Genomic DNA, 18,206 nt, shown 5'->3' with positions numbered 1-18,206 from the left:
CTAAATATTCTCAGACAGTATCAGAGTCAGGCTCGTGGTCAGCTCTTTCTCTAAAGTTAACTGGAATGTGATGTGAACAAACAGTCGCTGTGTGAGGTCTTAAACCCTCTGTGGACTCTGGTGTGACTGTCACTGTATCGGCCTCTGACGCTCAGCTTCTGGAGAGAGGTGTGTGAGAAAAATCCGAACACTGAGAGTCTCTGGTTTATTCAGCGATGCACTTAAGCAACATGTGGTTAAATCAGAGCATGGGCATGTTCAATAACAAACAGGCCTGGCTCCCACAACCAGCAGACACTTGTGTGAAAAAGAAACACTCTGGTTAAAGTATCATTCAGTTTGTAACAGTTTCCAGCTGTAAAAGTTTAATATCCTCACAGTCTGAAAATGTGTTTATGTGAAGGACAGCTGTATGCTAAGCTAACTGGAGCTTTATTCATTTTTAGAGACTATAACTGCAATTTAATCACCAGAGGCAGCATTACCTTAACCCAGCGGTCCCCAACCTTTTCTGGGCCACGAACCGGTTTAAAGGGTCCCATATTCTGCTCCTTTTTTGCAGTTTAATATGGATCATTGATGTCTTCATGAAATGGTAGTAACATGTTTTGGTCCAAAAAGCCAATAAATCAAGCACAGCAGCATTGTTTCCAGGCTCTCATAGCCCCTCTGTTCAGAACGCTCTGATTTAGTGGGCGTGGCCTTCGTATGTAAATGAGCCACCGCTGATACTGCCCCACTCCCCGAGTGCACAATGTTTAGAAAACAGTGAAGCTCGTTTACAGTAACATTACAGGCTAAAACAACAGGCTAACTGCAGCTAAAGTTAGCATCCTGAAGCTAACACAGAGACAGGGGGACACTGAGGAAAAGCTCTTTCATCTGCTCCACAGCATTTAAAATACTCACATTTCCAGGGCTCAAGGTTCGTTGGTGGATGGTTGGTAATGTGCCTGGATTCAGGACCAGTCTATTCACTAGTCCTCTGTTGTACTGTCCAAAGTTGGAAAAGCAGTCGGCCGTGACGTGACTATCACACACATGCACAGTTTTACTGAGTGTAGCTGGCACATTTCCTTGATAAATTAACTCTAGCCACTTAGTCTTGTCTTCTTCCGAGATGGGAAGCTTGTGCATGGAACTATGTGGCTGTTTACAGCCCAAAAAAGAGCAGTGATGACCCTTCAGCTTTGGCATTTCCCTCCCCGCTGCTAGGGAGATTTGGCGGGGAGGGGGTTCGGGGGTATCTGCTCCGGTGGACCAATTGGGTGGGACTTGCTCCTGATTGGTCAAAAAAGGGAATCACTGACATCGGCAAATCTCCAAAATCCAAAGAGCTCTCCTGTCTCCTCACTGGCTCTTTTACCCTGCCTAAAGAAACTTCACAAAGATGATTTTTTTTTTGTCTTTTTTGCTAGCTTGGGGGGTTTGCCATCAAGAATGAGTCAAAGATGGGTATGACGCAGAGAATCTCATCATTTTTCAAAATAAAACATCATTCAGAATCGTTACATAAATAAAACTGAAATCATGTAAGTTGAGTATTTTTTATGTGTGGCCCGGTACCAATTGACCCACGGACCAGGGGGTTGGGGACCACTGGCTTAACATACCTTGAGTAGAAATAATTTTATTTCTGGAGCTGAGTTTCTGAGACATCCTTGCTTTCTGCTGAGAGTTGCACTTTCAGAACAGTGACGGGTAAAGAAATCGTAGAAGATGTTTGCTGCTGATGCAACACCACCCTAACCTAGAGGTTCCAACCTCAGCTGTCCAAAACGAAGGCTGCCAGCAAAATAAAAAGTAAAGGCCCGATAAAATTCTGTTTACATTTTCAATGCCATGTCTTACATCAGCTCCTTCTCAGATTTCCCTTAAGGCTGGGAGGTGAAAGTCCAGGTAAAATCAGGATTAAAATTTTGGCTGTTTGTGCTCTCAGGATTTTTTGTGTGTTTGTAAATACGGCTTGTGAAACGTTCTGCAACTGAGCCCTTAAAGTGAATAAAAAGACATTTCAGACACTTGCAGATGAAAAAGCTCAGGATTCTGGTCTGTCTGAGGATCTCGCTCGGGGTTTCCAGTCCCCCTGAGGCCCCTGACAGACACACCACCCACTGAGAAACGGGGCTCTGTGGGGAGCAGACGGCCATTGTTGCTGCTGTTACTGCCAGGCTGCTATTGTCCGGCTTCCTCTGAGGGACCGGCTTAGACGTGCAGGTCCACCCTATGACCTAAACACACACACACACACACACACACACATACACATGCAGTCACTTGGAGACATTTCTCACATGCTTTCCCATGGTGATTTTATCCCACAACACTCAGCTGGTGCTGGAGGAGCCGCCGACATGTTTCTGACCAGCAGGGTTCAGCTGTCACACGATGAAAAACACACACAGAGAACAAACCAGAGGGATTTAAGTCTGAATACGTAACAGAGGAATCATAAGTCAGGGCCGTCCAGCTGATTAGGATGATTATTCTGTGTGTACGGATGAGAAGGAGTGTGTGTTTGGGTGTGTGTGCTCACATGCATGTTATGTGTGGACACTGAGGATTTCCTGCCTCAGAGATTCCACTAGACAGTGATGAAAACAGTTTGTTCATTACTTTAGGAATAGAGAAAGCTGATTGAGCCTCTGATTCCAGTTTTGATCCTTAATCATGATTTTTCCTCCTCTCAGGTGAACGGTGTACCTGTGGAAGGAAAGACACATTCAGAAGTCGTAGCTGCCATCAAGTCCGGGGGGAACGTGGCTCACCTGCTGGTGGTGGACACCGACACAGACGCCTTCTTCAAGAGATGCCGGGTGGCCCCGACCTCAGAGCATCTCACCGGTGAGCGCTCACAGACAGGAGAGATGACCTCAGGAAGTTTCTTATTTTACAGCAGCTGTTTGTTAAAGTCAGAGTGAATGACGGCAATCAGCTCGTAACGTCCGAGCGCAGTGAGTTATAGACGTGAGACATCTCCTCCTTGTGTCCTCCAGACGACTGAAAGTCTGTCACTGTTAGTTTCTCCTCAAACTTCTTCTCACTGACTCATTTAATCAGGAACACTTGGCATCTTGATATTTTTTCTTTTGAGCTGTAAGACAAATCTTTATCAGATCAGAGTCAGGATGAGTGACATCTTTTATTAAAAGCGTATGAAAACACTTCCTACATTTCCACTTTTGACCCACCCTTTGATTGCACTGCAAAAAACTGAAATCTTATCAAGTGTTTTTGTCTTATTTTCAGTAGAAAATACCTTTTTAGACTTAATATAAGCCACATTCACCTGACCAGTCCAGAGAAATGTTTTGTTTCAAGTTATTTAAAGACAAAATGAGGTCTGAATTGCTTGAAACAAGTGAAATAAATCTGCCAATGAAACAAGAGAAAATTTTCTTGTATTAAGACATTATTCTAGTTTTAAGAAAATATTCTAGCAAAATTTTCTTGTTCCATTGGCAGATTTTTTTCCCTTGTTAGAGCCAATTCAGACCTCAGTTTTGTCTTTAAATGACTTGAAACAAGACATTTTTCTGGGCTGGTCAGGTGAATGTGGCTCATATCAAGAATAATAAGACAATTTTCACTTAAAATAAGACAAAAACACTTGATAAGATTTCAATTTTTTTTCCTGTGGGATAGCTGGTGGGGCTTTGACCCTGCACAGTTCCTGCTATACCTGCCACCGCCTCTAGAGGGAGCTCTTCCACAGAGTGTCACACTCAGGCGTCTGTGTTTAGGGCTGATCCCAGACAGAAGGAGACCTCAGTGGGGTGCATGGTTGTCATAAATGAACCATGAGGTGTTTGGATATATCACTTAAGTAAAAGTCTAAATTCAAACAGCCATGAAATTAAGTAACGATGACAAAAAAAAAAAAAAAAAATCACCGAAGAGACGCAGATGTAGTAAAACTTTCCAGATTTGACCAGGATCAAAATAAACACTCCTTCTAGAGGAGAGATTCCAGGGAGGTGTTTCCCAGGTAACGGCCCACGCTTCACATGCTGCCCACTCAGAGGACACCTGCCTGTACTGACTCTTAACTTACACACACACACACACACACACACACACACACACACACACACACACACACACACACACACACACACACACACACACACACACACACACACAGTAGCTTTGTTTGGTTTCCAAGGCGCTCGGTCCAAGTGGCCTCTCAGCTCGGAGCTGGAGCTGTATTAGGACTTGAAGAGGCTCTGCTCATCAGAGTCAGGGGTTTATGCACACACACACACATGCACACACAGAAGTAAACACACCTCAACCACCTGAAGGAGACTCCAATCTCAGACTAACTCCGGAGGACCAGCTGCTCTCTCCAGCATTAATCAGCGTTAGCTAAATTACTGTTTTTGGGGTGTGTGTGTGGATGGAGGGTCAGAACATGGAAGGTAAGCTCTGTGTGTGTGTGTATGTGTGATGTCTGAGATGATGATTTGTGTTAAATCTTAAATGCACCGAGGCGTAGAGAGGGTCTGTGATGTGTTTGAGGACCATCATGTAGAAGATAAACCACGTGTGAATAATAGATGACCTGCTCATACCTGTGCTATGTAACAGAGTAAGAGTTGGTGGGCTGAAAGCTGAGCTGCAGAGAGACTCCTGATCTGTCAGAGAGGAGCTCAGGGCTGCTGGAAACATCATGACCAGACATTCATCCTGGGAGACGGGTAGAGCGGTGTACGTTGGGAGTAAAATGACTGATTCGTGTGTTGTTTTTGTGTCTGCAGGTCCACTACCTGAACCTGTCGTCAACGGAGGGATGGAGGAGAAGGTAAGAGACGACTAACGCATTATTGTTGATGAGTTCCAGATACTAGCTTTTAAATAGTGCTCTGATAACACGAGCTGTGTGTTCCCTTACTGATGTGATCTAGTCAAGATCCCTCACGGAGGCTTTCTAGGCCCACTAAAGTTTTTATCTGAGAGAGCTTTTTGTACAGTTCATTCTAACATCCACATTTTATTCGTACTCTACTCTGTCGTTCTTATCATATGGCTTCCTCTTAGCCCCTCCCTCCTTTGTGAACAAGTTTTCACATCATGTACGCTGCTTTTCAAAATGATCATCTGGACTTCTGCCAAGCTTTACAAACCAGGAAAGAATAGGTTTACATTAAACAGGAAACAGTTACACCTCAGTCAGTGCATTCAGGGTTCGGACGTTGGCACATCTCTGTACTCGTTTGTGTGTGAAGCCAAAAGATTTAGGGCTCCCCCTACTGGCTGGCTGAGGTATCTATGCCCAAATCCACCGCTACCACCCTCTATGGTTTAAACAACAGTTAAAAAAAAATTAGCTCAAGCTGAGAAAATAAAAAAATTACCCATCTGCTTCAAACACCACAGTGGTGACCTGTCGCTTTAAGACCTGACTCTATCACAGGCAAATTAAAGTCTCATGGAGAGCATAGGGTTTTTTGTCATTGTGGAAACATGGTCATGAGCCCAAAATGTGAAAAATTAAAGAGTTTAAAAAATTGTCTTCCTGGAGAAGCAGACGAGCGTCTCCTTCCCGTCAGAGATGAAAGTTTAACTTTGTTCTTCAGCGTCGGTGGCACAGACATCCCTGCGGGTCAGGACTGAACTTTAAAGTAACAGACAACATTTTCTCAGGTGTGGTTTTCTACATCAGAGAGCAGAGACGCTGGTGAAGTGAGTTATTAATCAGAGAGCGGGCCTTCCTGTTATTGTCTGAACATCCGGGCTCTCATTGTGTGGAGCTGTGTGGGATGCCGCACCCAGCCAGAACTCCATTAACTTTAAATTATTAGAAATGTTTCGGGACAGATTGTGTGTGCAAAGGAAGAAACAAGCAGGCCGTGCAGTTCAGTGTAACAGCTTCGTTAAAACTTGGAAGAATGTGACAGCTTCTTGTTAATCCTGATGAAACATTACAGTGAAATCCCACAGAGCTGCTCTGTAGAGTCCTCGCTTACACATGTGCAGGGCAAAATCAGCCCACAGGGGGCGCCAAAACTGACAGAAGAGCTTTGAATGAGTCATTAACACCAGATTGTTGTAGCTTGATAAAACATCTACGTCATAAATTCTAATGTTAGCATTCAGTAAAGCACAGTACCACCCTATGACAGTATCTGAGCTCTAAATTTATTAAAATACACAGAGAAGCTAGTTTCAAATTAAAGCCACAGTTTGTTCAAAGGCTGTTTCTGAAGGAAGTAGAAATTTATTTTTATGATCACTCCATATCTTCAAAGCTACAAATAACCGTGTGAGAAAGACTTATGTGCTCAATTATTTCTGGACTCTGAGCTGTTTCCAGGCAACCAGTGGATACTCCACGAGACTACCCCCGGCCAAAAAGTATTTCAGCACATAACGCCCCCGTAACCCAGGTTTTTTCTATTATTTACATCATTCCTGCAGATAAACACCCCTGACAAAAACAGAATTCAGGAGACAACTCCAAGTTTGGTCATCGTAGAGTTATTTTCTTCAGGACTAATACCTTATAACAAGTAAATGAACACCAAAGACATGTTTTCTGAGCGCTCTTTGACTCTTATTTGCATTTCAGGATTGATCTTGAGGATCTTATGAGGCTGCAAATTTTCATTTAGACAATCCAACGCATGTTAGAGAAACTGTGTTTGCCTCTTCCCTCTCTCTTGGGCACTGGGCCATATATGCAAATGTCGGCCTGACCCCAGCTTCCCGTTACTCAGGGACTGTATGTGCAGCAGAGAAGCTACATGTTCCGCTTATTGTTGCGTAACAGGCCGAGAGGGAGGGAGGGCGCGGAGGTCAGGGAGAAGTCGTCTTTACAGGGAGGTGGGCTGAAGAGTTAAAAAACCCTCGAGACTGAATGGAACAGCTTTGACATGCTGATGGTTCTTGGTTTGAAGATGTTTAAACTTCGAAGTCTGAGGCAACAGGAACCAGGAGTGTGTCAGACTGCAAGAATATTATTATAATTTATGGTCACTAGAGGACTTTGGAACAATTTCTTTTTTTTTTTTTTTTTTTGCATCAAGCCTTCAGTAGAGATTTGGTAGGGTTTTCTAAAGCTTCCTAAAAAATTTGACAATAAAATAAAAAATATATTTTCAATAATAATAATAATAATAATAATAATAATAATAATAATAATAATAATAATAATAATAATAATAATATATTATTATTATTGTTGTTGTTGTTGTTATTATACTCTTAATAATAAATAGATAAATAAATAAATAGATGAATAAATAGATAGATAATTAAATAAATAAAAGAATAAATAAAAACAACACATTTTACTACTCAAAAAGAGCTAACTGATCTCTATGTTTCACCATTTTTGTGAGCACTGCCACTTTCACTTTTTTCCTTTTCAATGGATCAATCAATCCATCTTTATTTGTGTACCGCCAAATCATAACAAATATATCTCAGGAGTCTAGAAACATTAACAGGTCTAAACCTGTTAATGTTAATAAAATCATTATCAATCTTATTATTATTATTATTATTCAAAAACAGAATAGCTGTTGTGGAGACACATACTACAAAATAAATTGGGCAGATTTCCTCTACAGGAAGTTTATTTGTCTTTACCTCTAGCTTGTACCTGAAAGAAAAACTAACAGAAATCCACTGCTGACCTCTTGTGGTGAGCCGTGGTACTGTAGAAACTCTCCCCTTCTCACAGATGTTGAAACGTGCTTCTGGCAGCTCCTTTCACAAATCAAAAATCTTCATAACCACGTCTTTACATTTGAGTTTATTAAAGTAAGGGATCTGCAGAGGGGCTGATGGTTGTGTTTGTGTTGTCAGGTGAACGGTCGAGGGGCTAAAGAAATGCAGAGGGACTCTAAGCTGTCTATCAGTCCGTCTCCATCCAACGCCTCATCCAACGCCTCTCTCACGACCCCCACCACAAACACCCCACCTGAGGTAGGTCACAGGAAGTAACTCACCATGCAACAACATTTATTTATCATGCATGTGTCTTACTGGTGTTTAATTATGCTGCAGAGATGTTAGGATGTAAAGACAAGCAAAATCAAACACATTATGTAGGATTTTATAAGTATGCTCCTTATTTAATTTTTTTTAATAAGAGAGATTGATTTTCATTTTTTTTCCATCCTTTTTTTCCAGGGTTTGATCACAGAAGCCATTCCTGCTCTGAACCTGTCACTGCAGCAGGTCAAAGAGCTCGCCCACCAGAAACGCTCCAACAAGAGAGCTCCCCCCATGGACTGGACCAAGAAGAATGAGCTCTTCAGCAACCTATAGGACACCTCAGCTCACCTCAACACACACACACACACACACTCACACAGATAAAGACACACATGCAAACACAAAAACACACATCAGACATTTTTTATTCTAATGACACTAAAAAAAGAAAAATTTGGCCGCTGAAAAATTGAAGCCATTCTGTAAAATACTGATACATAACTTTACTCCTCATGTTATTTTAACCCTGATATTTTACTGTATATGCTTCTTGAGCGACTAACAAGAATGATGCCAATGACAGAAAACTGGACCACGTTAGAAGTGTGTGTGAGTGTACGTTTGTCCGTGTGTGTGTGTGTGTGAGGCCTCACAGTCACTGCTGTAGAGATGAGGAAGAGTTGAAGGACTCTGCTCCTTCTTTAGACCAACAGTAAAACCTATCACCTCTTTAAAACAGCGATGGGATGAGCAGAAGTTGAACCAGCCTGACAATCACGTTGAGTTAATCTTTATGTTGTTGAAGAGGACGCAGAAGTTGAAACCACTTAAAGGTCATTTATTTCAACAGTGGTGTTTTTATGTGTCCAGAGTGAGCAAAGACGCTTAGAGACATTTCTGTGGTATTTTATACATTTTAGGATTCTGAAATAAGTCTTAGCTTTTCTCATGAAATGAACACTTACTGTCGTCTTTAAACTGGAAAAACTGTTTAGAAATGTTCTCTTATATTGTATATATCATATTTCATGTATATTTTTTACATTTTTTGACACATATTCCACTCTGCGATGAAATGAAGCTCCTCGCAGCATTTACCCACACCGTATCTAAAAAACATGATATCAAGTCTTGTTAAATGTGAACTTTAGTTTATTCCAAGTAATTTATACCGTCCTGATGTCGCCACCGTCTGTGAGTTCACATTTTGATCATACAGAATATTTTTATTGCTCCTGTGAGAGTTTTTCACATTTCTATCCACGTCTTAAAATTATTATGACGTACTTTGAGATTATGTGTTTCAAAAGCAAACATCTACGCTTCACTAGATTTTGTGCATTTGTATGAGAGTAGTGATCATTTTCAAAATGAAAGGCGTTTTTTTAAACTTGTGTGAGAAGTGAGAGGTAAGACATTTCTACACTGTAATAAATCATTATGATATCAGCAGAAGTTGGCTTTTTTCTTTTTGTGAGAGGACTGTACGTGTGTACTTCCACCTCATGAGGTTTTGATTTAATAAACGGATCATTTCATGAGAGCAGAGGTAGAACAGTATCCCAAACATCCACCTCCTCACACGTGGAGCAGGAATAGTTTGAGGAACAACGCCTCCGGTTCCCACCCTTAATTTTCTGTCAGAGTCTGTAACAGTCATATTTTCAGCTCCTCCGGCAGCGCTGATATTTTTATTTTCCTCAGCTCCCCCAGAAGTGGATCAGCAGAGTGCCGGCGCTCCTCTTCTGCCCTCCAACATGTCATTCTGTCTCCAGCAGCTGTCTCCCTCTAATGACCCCGACCTTTCTGCTCCTGCCGTCATTATCACAGCTCGCTGTCACACACATCCCTTTGCTCACTCCGCACAGCAGTGGATCATTATCATAATTGGGCTTGTGACATAAATGGACATCAGGGGGAAATGGGGTAAAATGGTGACTGGGTAAAGATAGATCATGATTATAGTTGACAAAAGAGGCTCTAAAGGAATCCCAATTATTCTCCAGCTGTGTGATCAGGGTGATAATTATCAGGATGATGAGAAAAAGTGTGATTATCATTTCTACTGTGCTTTTTACTGTTTTTGAAAAAAGACAGATATTAATGTTAATATTAGCTGTAACAGAAATAGTTACATCCTGTGAAATAGGCTGAATGTTTCCTTAGAGTAACATCAGTATCACTTTTATTTAAGCCTGATATTAAAAAAAAAGAAAAAAAAGAAAGAAAACTGAAAACTTTCTGTGGGAATTTTCAGAAACCAACGGTAATCACAGGAATTTTCTGGAAATATTCTGAAATTCAAATTACATTATAAATAATTTTTGGCATTTTCCCTAACTCAGTCTGACTGTCATGATTATGGGCAAAAATATTTGTTGTAGCTCTAAAAAATTATACGAAAATTGCCGAGCATTTGTTAGTTTGACTTAAATGTGTCAATTACTTTGAGTCAAACCATATCATCAATTGTACATTATATAAACATGTATGAATATTTACCTTGACAGGACTTACAGACTCCAAATCCAGAGATGTGCTCTCCATGGAAACGCTGTAGACTCGTGAAGCAGCGACTGTTCATTAAAGAATGTGCTGGGAATTGTTTGCACATGTGATTTGTGATGCACAGATGAATTGGCATTTAATCTTATAGATTCCACCAAAAATAATTTTTGAAAATCTCATTCAAGTTGATAATAAGAAAAAAGAGAGAAGGAACCCCAAAATTTCTTGCCAATTTTTAGAAAAATAATTTCACTTGATGGCAACAAAACCTGATAGACATATTCCTGAGACATGATATTCCTGAGCTAAAATTTCCATGGAAATTTTTCACGGCGTGGTTACCCTAATCATTGCATTTTTCAAACGTATATCTTAAAGGGACTGTGAGGACTATACGTTTGAAATTGATAGCAGCGACACCTTTGGCACACACTATTATGATGACATGACTCTTAACAACCATATTCGTTTTGACAAAATGAATAGAGAATAGAGTTTTTTGTTTGTTTTTTTAACAATACTTTTCTTTGTTCAAGACAACTTTTTACCAGATATTACACAATGAGGTAAGGTACGTATGAACAGTTACACAGCGCTACAGTCTGCGACGCGACAGCAAGCAAACTTTGTATTCTTAATTTGTACTGTAGTTTAGTAGCTAGCTAGCTAGCACTATTCACAACCTGGTGCTCTAAGACATGTCTGTAATGTGTAACATTAATGAATCCTAGTTATGTCCTGCCAGTCATCTACCAATCAGAGCTAACTTAACCTCACTCTTCATTTTATTGATAAACTCTCAAGTTTGAACAGACCACTGCAGAATAACTGCTGACTGTGGGTTGGAATGAACATTAGCACAAACAGTTTAGCTCCTGTGTTAGCCTTCAGCTCATGCTCTATCCCTCTCCAGTTTAGCTTTCTTCTACTCTTCTGTCCTTTTTCTGACATTTAGGCTCCTGTGTCCACCATCACTACAAAATTAATCACAGAAACTGTTTTTAGCACAGAAAAACACAGATCTTGCTTCTTACTACTAAACTTTGTCAGCTAGCGTGGTGTTGTCATAGAGACTTTGATGTGCTGTAAATCAGTCTGGTTCTTCCCAACCCGTTCAGGGAAAGCTTAAGGAATAATAGATATTAGTGCTGATAATCTCATTTTAAGATGTGAATTATAATCAGGCATATCTAGAAAGGAGATTTTATCAAGACCGCTTAGAAACTCCTCAGCCCCTTTAGGGGCTGCTAAACTTTGGTAAATGAAATGTGTTTTCTCATGACATTTCTATTATTGGTGTTCAAGCTGAAATAACTCCTGATGAATCTGATTGTTGCACTCACCATCATTAGCCTAAGACAATTATTATTATTACAATGCTCAGTTGTCAGAGATTGATGTGGGTCTCAGTAAATAACATACCAAAGACTGCAAAGATGGGCTCTGTATGTAAAGATTTTGGTGATATTAAATAGAAATGACTGCTTGATTGGAGATGGCAAAAATTTAAGAATGATCAAGAACTTACAAAAAGTCCTAAAGTTAGATATATATCAAAATAACTTCTAAACTTCTGATAAACAAGTGAAAACAGTGCCTTCACCTTCACCACAGAGTTTTTCATCCAGCATAAACTCATCTTTGAGAAAGTAAATGTCTGTACTCAGACTACAGATCTGCTTAAACCAGATCAGAGTGTTAACTTCACTTCACATGCATTAGCACACGTCAAGCCGTGATAAATAGATGATGATGATGATGATATAAAGGAGGATTGGAGATGGTGAGTGTGATAATTAGGATGATGAAGGGCAGGTGCGCGTGCGCTGGACCTTCACAGCTTAGATGCAAACATTGCTGGTTGCTTAGCTACCCCGTCTGCCAGGGGGTCCTTGTAAGGCCTGGATCTGGGGTGAGACGAGGGGTCGGCACAACTCTACCTTCAAAACCCCACAGCTGGCTAAAAATAGACAGAGAGAGTGTGTGATTAGAAAAAATGGAAGACAAAATCAGAGATACATGGCATTAGTGACAGAGTGTGTACAGAGAAGGACCGAGGACGAGATGTGGGAAAATGACACCAGGCGCAGGAAGTCAGAGTCTGACGCAGTGAGCAGGCAGTGTGAAAAGTCTGATGTAATACGAGCTTTTCTCTGACTGTCTTCTCTGAGAAAACTTCATCCCCTTCTGCCTTACTTTCCTCTCACACAAACTCACAGGCAGGCACACACAGACACACACACACACACACACACACACACACACACACACACACACACACACACACACACACACACACACACACACACACACACACACACACCATCTCCTTTTATAAAAATACCCAAGGACAATCCTCACTATTAATAGGAAGTGTTGTCAACTGGCTCTGGAGAAATGGGACCTCCTGTTCAGCTAACTATTTTTGTATCTTTGTCGATGTGACCCTTTACATCGTCAATTACATTAATTTACTGGACTAATAACAGCCTGTTTGTATTTTAATCAATCACATCCATATCTTTTCTTCCTTTTTTAAAACATGAGTCCTTGAATCTTTTGAAGTCTGAATTTTCTCGCTTGAAATTCTTTATTCCAGGAATTTATCCATTTTATCTCCCAGCAGTCTGAGTTATTTCATGAAAAGGCCACTGGCAGTGTTCCTCTGTCTCAGTGCCCATCACCGGCTCCCACAGAGAATTGTTCCAGGCAGCACGATAGACTTAGTGTTATATTATTTACTTGGCTCCTCTTTCAGCACTGGGCTCTTTTGGTTCCAGCTCTGAAGCGGTAATCGAGCTCCATGCATACTGTGGCTGATTTATAAGCCCCGGGGTCGCCATGCACCGCCGCTGTTCTCAGCTATTCCCCCCACGGCCACAATCTGCCTGCATGTACGCACACTGTGACACAAGAGGGGAACAAGCTACTGTGGTTGTTGGCTCCTTGGGTATACACCTTGAGCCATTAGTCATGTGTTTATGAGGTCTCAGGAAGATGAGGTAAAAGTTACTTTCTCCTCTTTCTTTACTCTATGTTACCTCAACATAAAGCCAGAATAAATAAATAAAATTTAACAATTTATAAAGAAACAAAATGTCTAAGATTACTTTTTTTTCAGTGCGTTATGTCTGGTACATCTTAATATCATTTGATCGTGTTTGGCGACTCAGGTATCATCTGAGTGGGAAACACTGGCGGTGCATCTTCACCAGCTTCTGTCCTGGCTGTACGCCTCTGCTCAGATGCAGGCCCAGTAGGCAGTAGGGATGGTTACCTGGCAATTGGTAACGACAGTCAATGGTACCAATTTACAGTTCTTTTTTGTGTTTATGTGGTTAAACAATATCAATTTTTTAAATTATAAAACATAAATAATTTTCAATTCACCCTTATTAATTCTTTAATATATAACCTTCCAATGCTGTGTTCATGTCTGGCATGGAAAATCCCCTTCTCCTCCACTTCCTTACAGTCACAAGGATGCGTTTAGGTACCTAGACATGGTACCTTTTGATTTTATGTAAATTGGTACTCGGTACTTTTGACAGAATTCGGTCAGTACCTATAAAAGTACCTAAGTTAGTACCCATCCCCAGGCCTAAGTGGGATAAAGACGTTCAATAAAAGAAGTCAACGGTTGCTCTTTCTACTGTTCAAAGGGATGTTGATATTTGTTTTTCATCTCATCAGCTGTAATCCTGCCCTTTGTGTACTGATCTTTTACTGTCTAGTAAAGTACTGACAGAGTGAGTGTCTGTTGTTCCTGAGAAGAAAAAAAACTTCTGGATCTGAGTACCACACTGGGGTTACAAAGTGGTGGAAAGTTTCGGGTAAAATTCAGGATTCTTTTTCTGAAAATCTCCATGGTAATTTTAGCTCAAAATATTGGAAATTTTCAAAGGTTCATTGTAGTCAGCTTCAAATTTTCCAAAGATTTAACTACTAAAATATTCTTTTATTTCTCCCCATGCATGGATCGTGTTGTTCTGTGAAAGAAACTAGTTTGTGACACTGAAGATGACGATTGGTTGTAACGAGACAGCAGCCGCTGAAGACGATAAGGTCCGAACAGGTCCTTGCTGACTAGAAAATAAGGCCCAAAGAGAAGCTGAACTAAAGATTTTGATATTTTGGGACTTTTTGGGGGGAATGCTGAGAGGACATGAGGAATAAGCCTTGGCCATTCTAAATACACAAATCCTCTTTTATTTTTTGCCACTCATGGATTGTGTTGTTGTGTTAAAGAAACCAGCTTTACAGTTTTACAGACTTATAAGTGTCATTTATAAATATTGTATCAGACATATTTGCATGAAGGTTTGTTAATAGATCTATCAGTTCTATATTCATGACAGTTCGACTCAGTGAAGGATAATTACCTGAAAATTAACCCATAATGTTATTTAAGAATATTGCATTGTACATGTTTGCATGCACGTCTGCTTATAACAAACCAAAATAATTGATATTTATACATACGACCAGGTAAATGTGGTAAGTATAAATTCGCAAAAAATCTTGAAAATTTCTGAAAATTCCCCATGGAGAGTTTTCACACGTAATTTGGTTTTTATAACTTTTTTTTAAATACATTTTGGGCTCAGCACTTTTTCTTTACATCAATGACCAGTTATTACATTTCAGGCTTTATTATATTTTTTTGTACTACATTATAGGTTTTTGTCACATTTCAGGCTCTAACATGGCCCATCAATGATTAGCTTCTAACGCTGTTTCAGAAAAACGGATAGTTCACATCGTTGAGACTTTCTCCATTTTGCTCAACTGACTGTGGTTTCCACAGAAGCAAACTAACTTTTCAGAGCCATGGGGATTTTTGTATTTAGTGAGTGGTTGTGCAAAATGCATCGGTTGTAATAAAGTTAGAAGACGAAAGTGGTGGTTTTTGTGTGCAAGATCATTTGGACTGATAATTTTTTTTATGCTAAATGCTTGAATTATGGAGAATTATATCTGGATTAGAGGAGCTTCTGAACGATACACAAGAGGAACCGCTCAGTGCCCTTAACTTATGAAACAGCGTTCTTCAGTAAAAAACAACTTTCGTCTGTGTGTTTGTGAGTGTGTGTGAGAGTGTGTGCAAAATTAATTAAATTTACCAGGTTGTGTGTGTGTATATTAATTAATAGACATCTCTGCAGGGACTATTAGCGTATCCTCCTATTGATGATCACCGTTGTGCTGTTTGTGTGTGTTTACGTGTGTGTAAGTGTGTGCATGTGTGTGTCCCAGGAATAGGGCTTGAGTTTGGACAGCACTTAGAGCTTAACACCATTCCAGCAAGACACCTGTCACATGCACGCACCACAACCCTCACACTGGATGCGTACACAGACACACACCTGCCTGGTGCATGCCATACACTGTCTGTCTGTCTGTCTGTCTGTCTGTCTGTCTGTCTGTCTGTCTGTCTGTCTGTCTGTCTGTCTGTCTCACACTCACACTTAAACACACAGTGACATTCTCAGAAATGTTGACAGTTGAGTCTGCAAGGTCACATTTCTATATTCTCTCCTCGGCTGTAGCTGCAGCTTGTTTATCTGAAACTCGCTCAGATCTGCGCAGTGAGCAGCCAGGAACGTCTTTAATGTTGTTTTTTAAAGAATGCATTAAGTTGAACCTGTGGCATGAAGGGGAGCTTTAACTATTTTGGCCTCACTTTTGCAGAGCTCTCATGTCATCCATTTGTCTGCAGTCTGAAGCACGAAGCTGTTGTGTTGCAGAGACAGGTGCTGCTGTTGGATCAGTACCTTCATCAGGTTTGACTCAGGAATCAGAATCAGTTTGAACTGGAACAGATCAGAGACGATACCAGTGGGTGATAAACACTTGTTGTCACAACCTCCACCCCTCTGTCTCTCCTCTCCTTCATAGTGGACTCCCTACATCTTGCTCAACACTCATCCATCATCCTGTCATCGCTGCGTTTTCTCCTGCCCTGTGCTCTTGGTCATTCCCCGCTCCGGCCCACAGTCCAGGCCGTATATGGCGGGGCCATCCGGCAGGGGAGCCACAGGGTTAAATATACACTGACGCTCCGAGAATGACAAGCGCCTCCAGCTAACCTGCTCGAGAGATGCACCGTCCAACACACGCACAGAGTGGACACATTCGCTCATTGTCTCATTTGCATAAGCATTTTATGAGACTGTTCTCATAAAATCAAGTCCTGTCCACAGAAAATAAATCTCCTAGTCAATCACTTTGGTTTGAAAATCCCAGATATTCCATGTGTTTTTAATAAGTGTGACCTCTTTTGTGATTATTTCAACACAAAACAGTGATTTGTTAGATTTGCTGAGTTCACACAGACAGAAATTAAACCCAGTATATCTTGCACATGAAAATCTCGATCAAGATAAAAGAGATGTTTACACAGCACAAAAGGCCTTTCTCGCCTTCTTTATGTCTGCTAATGTGATCTAATTTACAGTACCCAGAGCACTGGATGCTACCGAGGCATTTATTGATGTCATGGTTTGGATCTCTGTCAGCTGACCCACAGCACAGTGATGTGAGGCGAGCTTTGTCAGTGTACAGGTGGATTTTTATGTCCGTTTTGGCTCCGCTTCATTGCAAAGCTCCAGCAGATCTTCTTAAGGAAGTGGCTCTTGATCAGTTTCTAGTTTCTCCTTGGACAAGAGTGAAGGAAAAGGGTGGTGGTGGTGGTGGTAGTGGAAGGGGATCACTCTTCGTCTGAAAGTGACATAACAAAGCAACACGAGAGCCAGAGTGTGTCCTCACTTCATGTTCTCAGGGACACACTCACTTAAGAGAGAGGCCAGCCTTGGTTTACTTCCAGAGGGCGGTTTTCAAGGTACATGGCAGCGAAGTGATGAAGCGGGTGCAGGAGAGGACAGGGGGGAGATGTTTGGGATGGCTGGAGATATGAGAGTTTATTCACACCTTTATGATCTTTGTACAATATTTAGTTACAAACAAAAACAGAGCTGAAGTCTACGCTTGCTACGACCAACTGTTGATTCCCACTGATGCTGAAGGGAGATAAATGACGGGAAACTTTGTTCCCTTCTGAATGCAAAGTGTATAAACTTGGACTACATGCTTTTGAATGTGTAGCTGTCAGCGACCTCCAGTCTTTGAATGTGAAGCCTAAAGTGTGTACACCAAAGTGTAGATCATAGATTTTTTCACATTTCTGTTAAGTTTCTCGACTGGTTATTTATTTTTTTTAACTGATTAAACTTAAAAGTGTTGTCTATATGAGAACATGGCTGACTTGAGCGACAGGTGTCACCCTACAGCCTGCCTCTTACCTTTTCTAACCTCTAACAATGTGAGGTCAAGTCATGCTCTTTCGAAAAGCTGTTTCTACCAGCGATGGGCTTCAGAACTCTGTATCAGATACAAATGTGTGACATCACAGAGACTACATATATGTGCTACACAGTCTACCATGTCCATTCCATATAAAGAAGCAAAAGTCCTTGCAGCAGTCGCTTGTTCTACTTCATGCAACCATATGCAGCAATTATTCTCCTATTCCTACTCACCATCATAGACTGTAAAATAAATAGACATCCTCTTGCTCAGCTTGAAGTGAGGTCTCCACAAAAACTGCTCCCCCTGGTGGCTGGCTGCAGTATTGGTCAAAAAATCCGTCTCTCCAGTCATTCCAGATGGGCTGTGGTCAAACTTTAAAAAATTTATACTACTCGTAGAAATGTTTCTTACGTCTGATTGTTGTGGTGATTTGAGGATATCATTGG

The 18,206-nt window shown here is 40.9% G+C and overlaps 1 protein-coding gene across 1 annotated transcript in view; it reads left to right on the top strand.

Moving 5' to 3' along the window:
- Positions 1 to 9,399, top strand: part of nherf1b (NHERF family PDZ scaffold protein 1b) — a 35,533-nt gene extending 26,134 nt beyond the window's left edge. The window contains exons 3-6 of the mRNA XM_074697175.1: positions 2,691 to 2,844; positions 4,761 to 4,804; positions 7,813 to 7,932; positions 8,140 to 9,399. Coding sequence (XP_074553276.1) covers positions 2,691 to 2,844; positions 4,761 to 4,804; positions 7,813 to 7,932; positions 8,140 to 8,277 — 456 coding nt within the window. The 3' untranslated portion in view covers positions 8,278 to 9,399. The remainder of the gene's footprint in view (positions 1 to 2,690; positions 2,845 to 4,760; positions 4,805 to 7,812; positions 7,933 to 8,139) is intronic.
- Positions 9,400 to 18,206: the final 8,807 nt, after the last annotated feature.

Source organism: Halichoeres trimaculatus, unplaced genomic scaffold (assembly GCF_033239565.1).
Source record: "Halichoeres trimaculatus isolate MK-OKI-2021-1 unplaced genomic scaffold, fHalTri1.1 fHalTri1_scaffold_20, whole genome shotgun sequence".
NCBI lineage: Eukaryota > Metazoa > Chordata > Actinopteri > Labriformes > Labridae > Halichoeres > Halichoeres trimaculatus.
This window is presented reverse-complemented; position numbering and strand designations above follow the sequence as displayed.